The sequence below is a fragment of the Gobius niger genome (assembly GCF_951799975.1).
Source record: "Gobius niger genome assembly, chromosome: 16".
Lineage (NCBI taxonomy): Eukaryota > Metazoa > Chordata > Actinopteri > Gobiiformes > Gobiidae > Gobius > Gobius niger.
Genome location: NC_136867.1, coordinates 392,369 through 404,676, shown reverse-complemented (window position 1 = coordinate 404,676; position 12,308 = coordinate 392,369). Strand labels below are relative to the sequence as shown.

General features: G+C 46.1%; 1 protein-coding gene across 1 annotated transcript in view; it reads left to right on the top strand.

Annotated features, from left to right (window-relative positions):
* Nucleotides 1-10,016: 10,016 nt before the first annotated feature.
* The window catches only part of spred1 (sprouty related EVH1 domain containing 1), a 78,415-nt gene continuing 76,123 nt past the window's right edge, over nt 10,017-12,308 (top strand). Inside the window, exon 1 of the mRNA XM_079573213.1 lies at nt 10,017-10,116. Within this exon, the coding sequence (XP_079429339.1) occupies nt 10,085-10,116 (32 nt within the window). The 5' untranslated portion in view covers nt 10,017-10,084. The remainder of the gene's footprint in view (nt 10,117-12,308) is intronic.

Below are 12,308 nucleotides of genomic sequence, written 5' to 3'. Positions count from 1 at the left end.
AGCACATTCACTACGGCACATTCACTACAGCACATTCACTACATCACATTCACTACGGCACATTCACTACAGCACATTCACTACAGCACATTCACTACAGCACATTTACAACGGCACATTCACTACATCACATTCACTACATCACATTCACTACGGCACATTCACTACAGCACATTCACTACATCACATTCATTACATCACATTCACTACAGAACATTCACTACATCACATTCATTACAGAACATTCACTACAGCACATTCACTACGGCACATTCACTACATCACATTCACTACGGCACATTCACTACATCACATTCACTACAGAACATTCACTACATCACATTCATTACAGAACATTCACTACAGCACATTCACTACGGCACATTCACTACATCACATTCACTACAGCACATTCACTACAGAACATTCACTACGGCACATTCACTACATCACATTCACTACGGCACATTCACTACGGCACATTCACTACAGCACATTCACTACAGCACATTCACTACGGCACATTCACTACAGCACATTCACTACATCACATTCACTACGGCACATTCACTACAGCACATTCACTACAGCACATTCACTACAGCACATTTACAACGGCACATTCACTACATCACATTCACTACGGCACATTCACTACATCACATTCACTACATCACATTCACTACGGCACATTCACTACAGCACATTCACTACAGCACATTCACTACAGCACATTCACTACGGCACATTCACTACAGCACATTCACTACATCACATTCACTACGGCACATTCACTACAGCACATTCACTACAGCACATTCACTACAGCACATTTACAACGGCACATTCACTACATCACATTCACTACGGCACATTCACTACGGCACATTCACTACGGCACATTCACTACATCACATTCACTACGGCACATTCACTACGGCACATTCACTACATCACATTAACTACATCACATTCACTACATCACATTCACTACGGCACATTCACTACATCACATTCACTACGGCACATTCACTACGGCACATTCACTACAGCACATTCACTACGGCACATTCACTACGGAACATTCACTACATCACATTCACTACGGCACATTCACTACGGCACATTCACTACAGCACATTCACTACGGCACATTCACTACGGCACATTAACTACAGCACATTCACTACGGCACATTCACTACGGAACATTCACTACAGCACATTCACTACGGCACATTCACTACATCACATTCACTACAGCACATTAACTACATCACATTCACTACATCACATTCACTACGGCACATTCACTACAGCACATTCACTACGGAACATTCACTACGGAACATTCACTACGGCACATTCACTACGGCACATTCACTACGGCACATTAACTACAGCACATTCACTACGGCACATTCACTACGGAACATTCACTACAGCACATTCACTACGGAACATTCACTACAGCACATTCACTACGGCACATTCACTACAGCACATTCACTACAGAACATTCACTACGGCACATTCACTACATCACATTCACTACGGCACATTCACTACGGCACATTCACTACGGCACATTCACTACGGCACATTCACTACAGCACATTCACTACAGCACATTCACTACGGCACATTCACTACAGCACATTCACTACATCACATTCACTACGGCACATTCACTACAGCACATTCACTACAGCACATTCACTACGGCACATTCACTACGGCACATTTACAACGGCACATTCACTACATCACATTCACTACATCACATTCACTACGGCACATTCACTACAGCACATTCACTACAGCACATTCACTACAGCACATTTACAACGGCACATTCACTACATCACATTCATTACAGAACATTCACTACATCACATTCATTACATCACATTCACTACAGAACATTCACTACATCACATTCATTACAGAACATTCACTACAGCACATTCACTACGGCACATTCACTACATCACATTCACTACGGCACATTCACTACAGCACATTCACTACGGCACATTCACTACATCACATTCACTACGGCACATTCACTACGGCACATTCACTACAGCACATTCACTACAGAACATTCACTACAGCACATTCACTACGGCACATTCACTACATCACATTCACTACAGCACATTCACTACATCACATTCACTACGGCACATTCACTACGGCACATTCACTACAGCACATTCACTACAGAACATTCACTACAGCACATTCACTACGGCACATTCACTACATCACATTCACTACAGCACATTCACTACAGCACATTCACTACGGCACATTCACTACGGCACATTCACTACGGCACATTCACTACAGCACATTCACTACATCACATTCACTACAGCACATTCACTACATCACATTCACTACAGCACATTCACTACATCACATTCACTACAGCACATTCACTACAGCACATTCACTACAGCACATTCACTACAGCACATTCACTACGGCACATTCACTACGGCACATTCACTACAGCTAATTCACTACAGCACATTCACTACATCACATTCACTACAGCACATTCACTACATCACATTCACTACAGCACATTCACTACAGCACATTCACTACAGCACATTCACTACGGCACATTCACTACGGCACATTCACTACAGCACATTCACTACATCACATTCACTACAGCACATTCACTACATCACATTCACTACAGCACATTCACTACATCACATTCACTACAGCACATTCACTACATCACATTCACTACAGCACATTCACTACATCACATTCACTACAGCACATTCACTACATCACATTCACTACAGCACATTCACTACGGCACATTCACTACGGCACATTAACTACGGCACATTCACTACGGCACATTCACTACGGCACATTAACTACGGCACATTCACTACAGCACATTCACTACATCACATTCACTACAGCACATTCACTACATCACATTCACTACAGCACATTCACTACATCACATTCACTACAGCACATTCACTACAGCACATTCACTACGGCACATTCACTACGGCACATTCACTACGGCACATTCACTACAGCACATTCACTACATCACATTCACTACAGCACATTCACTACATCACATTCACTACAGCACATTCACTACATCACATTCACTACAGCACATTCACTACATCACATTCACTACAGCACATTCACTACATCACATTCACTACAGCACATTCACTACATCACATTCACTACGGCACATTCACTACGGCACATTAACTACGGCACATTCACTACGGCACATTCACTACGGCACATTAACTACGGCACATTCACTACGGCACATTCACTACGGAACATTCACTACGGAACATTCACTACGGCACATTCACTACAGCACATTCACTACATCACATTCACTACAGCACATTCACTACAGCACATTCACTACAGAACATTCACTACAGCACATTCACTACGGCACATTCACTACATCACATTCACTACAGCACATTCACTACAGCACATTCACTACGGCACATTCACTACGGCACATTCACTACGGCACATTCACTACAGCACATTCACTACATCACATTCACTACAGCACATTCACTACATCACATTCACTACAGCACATTCACTACGGCACATTCACTACGGCACATTAACTACGGCACATTCACTACGGCACATTCACTACGGCACATTAACTACGGCACATTCACTACGGCACATTCACTACGGAACATTCACTACGGCACATTCACTACGGCACATTCACTACGGCACATTCACTACGGCACATTCACTACGGCACATTCACTACATCACATTCACTACAGAACATTCACTACATCACATTCATTACAGAACATTCACTACAGCACATTCACTACGGCACATTCACTACATCACATTCACTACGGCACATTCACTACGGCACATTCACTACAGCACATTCACTACAGAACATTCACTACAGCACATTCACTACGGCACATTCACTACATCACATTCACTACAGCACATTCACTACGGCACATTCACTACGGCACATTCACTACGGCACATTCACTACGGCACATTCACTACAGCACATTCACTACATCACATTCACTACAGCACATTCACTACATCACATTCACTACAGCACATTCACTACATCACATTCACTACAGCACATTCACTACATCACATTCACTACGGCACATTAACTACGGCACATTCACTACGGCACATTCACTACGGAACATTCACTACGGCACATTCACTACAGCACATTCACTACAGCACATTCACTACATCACATTCACTACAGCACATTCACTACATCACATTCACTACATCACATTCACTACATCACATTCATTACAGAACATTCACTACAGCACATTCACTACGGCACATTCACTACATCACATTCACTACGGCACATTCACTACGGCACATTCACTACAGCACATTCACTACAGAACATTCACTACAGCACATTCACTACGGCACATTCACTACATCACATTCACTACAGCACATTCACTACGGCACATTCACTACGGCACATTCACTACGGCACATTCACTACGGCACATTCACTACAGCACATTCACTACATCACATTCACTACAGCACATTCACTACATCACATTCACTACAGCACATTCACTACATCACATTCACTACAGCACATTCACTACATCACATTCACTACGGCACATTAACTACGGCACATTCACTACGGCACATTCACTACGGAACATTCACTACGGCACATTCACTACGGAACATTCACTACGGCACATTCACTACGGCACATTCACTACGGCACATTCACTACAGCACATTCACTACAGAACATTTACGACAAACTTGTTTCTAGCTCTCACAGTGCCGATAGTCTATCTATCTATTTACTCTGGTGTAAAATGTGGAAGAACCCACAAGACACAGCGGCCAGTTGGAGGAGGCAACGGGGACTCCGCTCCATTTATTTGGGATCTAGCGTTAACCTCTTACCACCCGCCAAAACCAAATGCATTCTCTCCTCTTTGCCATTGTCGTCACTTTTCATTTCCCTTATGTGTTTTTGTCACTTTTTTTTATGGCACTTCTTTTACTTTTTTGCTGGATTATTGTCACTTTTTTGCTGGATTATTGTCACTTTTTTGCTGGATTATTGTCACTTTTTTGCTGGATTATTGTCACTTTTTTGCTGGATTATTGTCACTTTTTTGCTGGATTATTGTCACTTTTTTGCTGGATTATTGCCACTTTTTGATGGACTTTTGTCGCTTTTTAATGGATTTTTGTCCTTTTTTTTTGCGGGATTTTTGTTGCTTTTTTATGGATTTTTGTCGCTTTTTTATGGACTTTTGTCGCTTTTTTGCTGGATTTTTGTCGTTTTTTTGCTGGATTTTTTATTTTGAAGAAGCTTTTAGATTTGGAGAATTTGGAGAACAGGAGAAAACATGTTCAGGTGGGAGTTAAGAGGTTAAACACAAAGGCACACTTTAGCTTGTCTCCTGCCCCACATGTCATTGTACATCAAACAAGAAGGACATCCATAAACATAAGCAACAAATATCAACATACACTTAGACAAGAGAAAAAGTACACTCACATTTCTGCCTAAATTGGTCACTAAATGTGGTCTGATCTTCATCAAAATCACAGGAATGATTAAACAGTGTCTGCTTAAACTAATACCATCCAAACATTTAGATTTTATCATATTTTTATTGTGTAAATTCACAGGAGAGCGTGGAATAAGTAAGTACACCCCCTGAATCTCTCTGAACTGCAGCAGTTTTGTAAAGAGGAATGATCCAAGATGCATCCTGATGGTTGTGAGCGTCTAATCTGCAACTACAGAAAAACAGTTAGAGTCAGACATATATTTAATACAGGGGTTCACTTACTTATTCCACGCTGTTGTGAATGTCTCAGGTTTGTCTGAAAAATATTTTTGATAAACTTGTGAATGAATTTTTCCATTGATGATAACTCGTTGTCCAGACCCTGAGGCCACGTAACAGCCCCACACCAGACTCCCCAGTGAGGACAGGGTTTTGATGTTGATGTGCTGTTCTCTCGCCACTGTAATAACTTCAAATAAATACATGTCAGATTTGTAATAAAGTCAAACAAAAACAGACAATGGCGGCAGATTCTCACCTCTTCCCACAAGAAACTATCAGAAAGGGAAGAGGAAGCTGAGGAACCCCAATTTATAGGAGTGAACCAAAACAGGATATGACCTGACAAGGGGTTGGACGACTAAATTAAATACTACTAAAACGGGCCAAAATAAGCCAAAACAATGCCAGGCAACATAAGGACAATCAATAATATGCACAAAAATAAAATATCCAACAAAAGGACACTCGATGTGCGGTACCACACAGCGCCAGGCGAGGGCGCTACCAGCCAATTCGCCAGGATTAAACCTGCTATATTAACTCTGTCACACTATTGTATAACCTTTTTGTTGTGCTGTTGCCGCTTTTTTGTTGTTTTTTTAAGCGTTTTTTCATTTTTTTGGTCATTTTTTCATGGCATTGTGTGGCTCCTTCGTTGATGTATTGTTGCTTTTTCATCACTCATTTGTCGTGTTATTGTTGCTTTTCCAGCCCGTTTTTGTCAAATGTGGACACAACAGAAGTTTATAATATTTTATTGCAAACTTTTTCTAAATGTGCATGCGGACCAGGTCGTCGAGGCACCCGCCTCTGACCGCCACCCAGTCCTCTCCGCACCCGACCCCTATGGATCCCTCTGCGGGTGGTGGGTCCACAGGAGGGCGGGCCCACGTCGTCCCTTCGGGCTGGGCCCGGCCGGGCCCCGTGGGCAGAGACCCGGCCACCAGACGCTCGCGTTCGGGCCCCAACCCCAGGTCTGGCTCCAGGGTGGGGCCCCGGCTGCGCCATGCCGGGCGACGTCACGGTCCTTGAATGTCGTACGTCCATGAGGGTCTTCTCATGAGGGCCTCGTGGAAGACCCAGGACACGGTGGTGGGACTATGTCTCCGAGCTGGCCTGGTGTGGCCTCGGGGTCCCCCCAGAACAGCTGGAGGAGGTGTGTGTGGACCGGGAAGTCTGGGCATCTCTGCTGAGACTGCTGCCCCCGCGACCCGGCCCCGGATAAAGCGGAAGAAAAAAAATGGATGAACTTTTTCTAAATTGTATTATTTGTAATGTAATTTTGTACTGTATTATTTGTAATGATTTATGTAAATGTTAATATTTTATGTCTTAGGGACCAGGTCTGTGAACTAGCTTTTAGCTATACGGCCTATGAGCATGGCATCGGTTATTAACAATGCTTCTTGTTCTGTCCCGATCAAATAAACATATAAATAAAATACATTTTGAAAGTGTTTTTGCTGTGTTCTCGTTTTTTTTAAAGTGATAGTCTGGAAGTCTAAATCTTTTACAAATTTTATAAAATGTGCAAAATGAACCACCTGGTTTTGCATTTTGATGTAAGGAAAGTAATAATATATACATATATATTCACTAGCTGAGACCCGGCCTTCGGCCGGGCCTCGCTAGTCTCCACATGTGATATTCAGAGATTGTGAGTGACTACAAAGAAATGTCCAAGCCGTCACACAGTTCAGCTGTAGGCCAGTGGTTCCCAACCCATTCCAAAAACTATGGCCACTACAAATGAGTAAAAGAATGAAGGCTCAAAAATGTTTCAAACAAACTGCAATTGGAGTGTTTGATGCACCCGTGCTCCTCTCTTATAAAGTACGACAATATTTTCGCTAAACTCGGGGAACAGGATTCAAGAGACAGTGGAATAATTATGGAGAAATGTTAGGGGTTCAGCTCTAACGGTTTGGTTCACGGTGCAGGACCCGTGGTTTGGTGCATCACGGTAGTGAACAATAAAAAAAAAGAATGAGTAGGTTTTGAACTGAAATAATAATGATCGTTATTAGACAGTATTTATAACCTTACAATAAAATGGGCAATGCGTTCAAAGCTGCTATAGAATCAAATGTACCTCTGGGCTCACAATACGTGAAAGCAAAATAGAAAACAAATGGTACAGCAGCAAAGTTAAAAAAAAAAAAGGGGAAAAAAGTACGCAGTGCAGGCCATGCGCTCGTTAAGTGGTTTCATTTTCGCTTTGACTCACACGGAGGAGAAATCAGTCGGAGCAGCGCGTTTGATTAGAGGCTCGTGTTTGAGCAGGTTTTGGGCACGCACGCACACGCACACACATACACACACAGGCACACATCGCCCTGTTTGGATGCGCGCACACGCACGGCAGTCAGATCTCGTGCACTCGCGTTTGTGTGACAGCGGGTTGTCCTCGGACAGCAGCACCGCGGTCCATATGGACCCGTGGCCAATGCCCGCGGCCGGTGGGACCGTCACGTGGGGGCCGGCCGCGGATGTCCACGCACACACTCACTACTGTCGCCAGGCTTCCTGGTGTTCCCAAACGGTCTCCCATCCCAGTTCTAACCAGGCCTTTCCCTGCTTAGCATCCGAGGAACGGTCTCCCATCCCAGTTCTAACCAGGCACTTCCCTGCTTAGCTTCAAAGGCGGTATGGGAAATAAACATGGCGGCGCCCAGGCGGCGGCCATTGAGATAGCGTTTTCTATAATAGATTTTTGTAAAGTCCCTCCTTCCCGGATCTCAGCTACTAATCAGAGTCTAGTATCCTCCAAAGTTGACCAATGAGGTGAGGTTTTCCTGTCAGGTCCAATCAAAATGTCCTCCTCATTTTGCAAATTGAGAAGGGCTTTCTGGGTGAAGACGGGAAGAATTTGACTATTCACTTTCAAATTTCACTCTAGTCTCCTCCCTTCGCAAACTTACAGACTATCACTTTAATTGCTTTTTCGTTGTTATGTTTTCCTCACTCTTTTGTTGTGTTTTTGTCACGTTTTTTGTTGTTGCTTTGTCATCACTCTTTAGCCGTGTATTTTTGTCGTTTGTGAAAAAATGTTGTGTTATTGTTGCGTTTTTCTCACTCTTTTGCCACGTTTTTGCTGTTAGTGGAAACTGTAGAGAAACAGCTCGGTCCATGTGGGAGTTCTGAGGCTGGTGAGAGAATAGACCTGAATGTGCGGTCGTGGATGTGCAGCTGCTCCGCTCTGCAGACCCTCACACGGGGCTATCACAGACGCTTCCCTCTTGTATCAATGCGTGATTGAAGGAAACTTCTTTTGGGAAGTGCTGGGACTACTTTACGCCAGCTACGGAAACAAACCCTGGGCTCATTCTTGTTCAGGAGCACAACCTTATTAAACCAACACTACTATTATGTCTTATTGAGCACTGTAATCGCTCAAAGTGGCGATTTTTCTCCTAAAGTCGCCTGTTTTAAACGCACGTCGCGGAAGGATCTAATTTTCTCTGACCGACGCGACACATCCGCCCAGTTTTCCGATGTTTCATTCCCCCCCGAGTCTGGAAATGGAATAAAGAAGATGTCCACCAACTTCTCACGGATTTATTTCACGTTTTATCCCATTCCCGGCGTCCGTGTCGCCCCCCGCGTGCTGCCCCGGGTCCCTGGATACCTTCACTGCCCCTGCCTGACCGAAGGGGCGACTCTGCGCGCTCGGTTTCCAAGTGTTTCACAGTAAAGAGTGTTGAAGTTGGATGCTCCTCCAGCCCCCGGAGCCACAGCCAGACCCCGCTGCCGCCTGCCCCGCCGCTTCCCCGGGATCTTACAGCCCGAGTGGCCCAGAATGCGTGTGCGGAGAAGAGGGCGATGCGCGGGGGTTGTTGTTTCTCGCGTCGGGGTTTGACTTCCAGGGAGATGAACCAGCGGCTGTCATTACCACGTCTCGTCGCGGTTTAACTTGCGTTTTTCCGTTGCAAACCCGGGGCGGCAGAGGCTAAGCTAGCTGCCCCTGCCCGTCCTCCTCTCCCGGGGGCTCGCCCTGTCTCCTGCCCTGTCTGGAGGAGACCCTCACGGCAGACACAGGCATGCCCCACCATCACCACCATCGCCCCGCTTCACCGACATCATAGGTTAATAAAACATGGTCGTGGGTTTCTGTCCCGCCGTCACTGCGTCGTCGATGCTATTGCTAGGATCTGGAAGCCCGTGAGGAAAAACATGAGCGAAGAGTCAACGAATCCAAACAACGAGTGAGTGCATTACGGGTTATTTCATTATTATCCTGCCCTGATAACGCTGGTAAAACGCTGTGTTATGTAAGCCCGCTGCCCTCACAGGCTCACGCTCCCCACGCTCACATTCCTGCATGGACTCATTTATTCACATTATCAAACCAACTCTGGTCTGTTTGTTTCAATGGAGCGACTTGACATTATGTGTGTGCGGTTTGTCTTTTGTCTCAGGCCTTCCTTGTAAACAAACCTGAGCCAGCTGTGAGTAACGTCCGAGTTACTCTGTGATTACCTCAGTGTTGCCCATAGGTACATGTCTGTGTGTGTGATGAGATGTTAATGAGTTACTCTGTGATTACCTCAGTGTTGCCCATAGGTACATGTCTGTGTGTGTGATGAGATGTTAATGAGCTACTCTGTGATTACCTCAGTGTTGCCTATAGGTACATGTCTGTGTGTGTGATGAGATGTTAATGAGATGAAGCGTGCAGGTAGAACTACACAGTTAGCACATGTAGGCATTAAAGCAACAGTTCTGAAACACTAAGGACAGCTGGAGAAGGAGTGTCTCGTGCACTGAGGTGGACCATTCATGGTAAAGCTGCTCTGTCGTATTCGTGGCCTGAGAAAACATGTTTCCAGGCAGCTGTGGCTGTTTTCTAACCCTGCGACTGCTACAGTAACTGGTCAAGTGTCTTTAACTGTGATATTACGCATGCACGCCCCTCCCATCGCGCCTGCAGGGCTCATACGCACCATTGAGATATCTAAAGGTATGTTATTATGTATGTGTGTGTCTCCACCGTGTGCGCCCGTCAGCAGCACACACACAGCCTTACATTCAGGCGGTGACTCTTCGTCCGCCATGATTTTTTTTCTCCCACTAAACGACCTCTCCTCCTCGCGCTTCTTCTTATCCACCGCGTTCTGTTCGCGAAACACGAGCCCGCGCCAACGCCTGCGCCCAGACCAGACCAGCCCGACCATGCCACGGTGTTTTTCTCAATCACGCTCATTTACATATCACAATCCCCCATTCATAAAACAGGCGTTATGGGAGGAGAGAGGGCCGCCACGTTGACAGCGGGACGCGGTGGTGAACGGGTGAATGAAGCTCAGGTTTGGACACAGCGGGGTTAGGTTAGATGTTCTTTTTAATGGAGCTTCGTGGGTTATGTTCTGAGACTGGTTTGGCTTCTCTCTCTCTGTCTCTCTCTGTGCGCGCTTGTTGACAGCCAGTGAGAAATATGTGCTCGGGGGGAGGGGGGGGGGAGGTCACGTGACGCGCTCCATTCATAAACTACCTGCCTGGCTCGCCTCGCTCATTCACACACTGTACACGGGCTTGTTTCGCATTGCGCCCGATCACATTTCCTGCCTTTGTGCCGCCGTGTTACTGAGAGTCAGTGCTCAGCCCCCCCCCCCCTCTCTCTGTCTCTCTCTGTCTCTCATAATGTGTTTGTCACAGAGGAAGTCATATGCTCCGCTCGGTCATGTACGTCCCCCCCCTTCATGCATTGATCAGTGCTGTTCAGCCATTGATTGGATGCATACAGGCTTTGTCCTTGAACTGTGCCTGTATTTTATGTAACAGGCAAGTAACTAGCCTCCTAGTATTGAATAGTCTTGGACTGTTCACGGGAGCGAAGGGACATCATGACCGCCAAAGGCTCTGACTGAGAGAGAGGCTCGGGTCGGTTCTTCAGGCTCTGGCCGAGAGAGAGGCTCGGGTCGGTTCTTCAGGCTCTGGCTGAGAGAGAGGCTCGGGTCGGTTCTTCAGGCTCTGGCTGAGAGAGAGGCTCGGGTCGGTTCTTCAGGCTCTGACTGAGAGAGAGGCTCGGGTCGGTTCTTCAGGGCTCAGGCCGAGAGAGAGGCTCGGGTCGGTTCTTCAGGCTCTGGCTGAGAGAGAGGCTCGGGTCGGTTCTTCAGGCTCTGACTGAGAGAGAGGCTCGGGTCGGTTCTTCAGGCTCTGGCTGAGAGAGAGGCTCGGGTCGGTTCTTCAGGCTCTGACTGAGAGAGAGGCTCGGGTCGGTTCTTCAGGCTCTGGGCGAGAGAGAGGCTCGGGTCGGTTCTTCAGGGCTCTGACTGAGAGAGAGGCTCGGGTCGGTTCTTCAGGGCTCTGGCTCAGAGAGAGAGGCTCGGGTCGGTTCTTCAGGGCTCTGACTGAGAGAGAGGCTCGGGTCGGTTCTTCAGGCTCTGGGCGAGAGAGA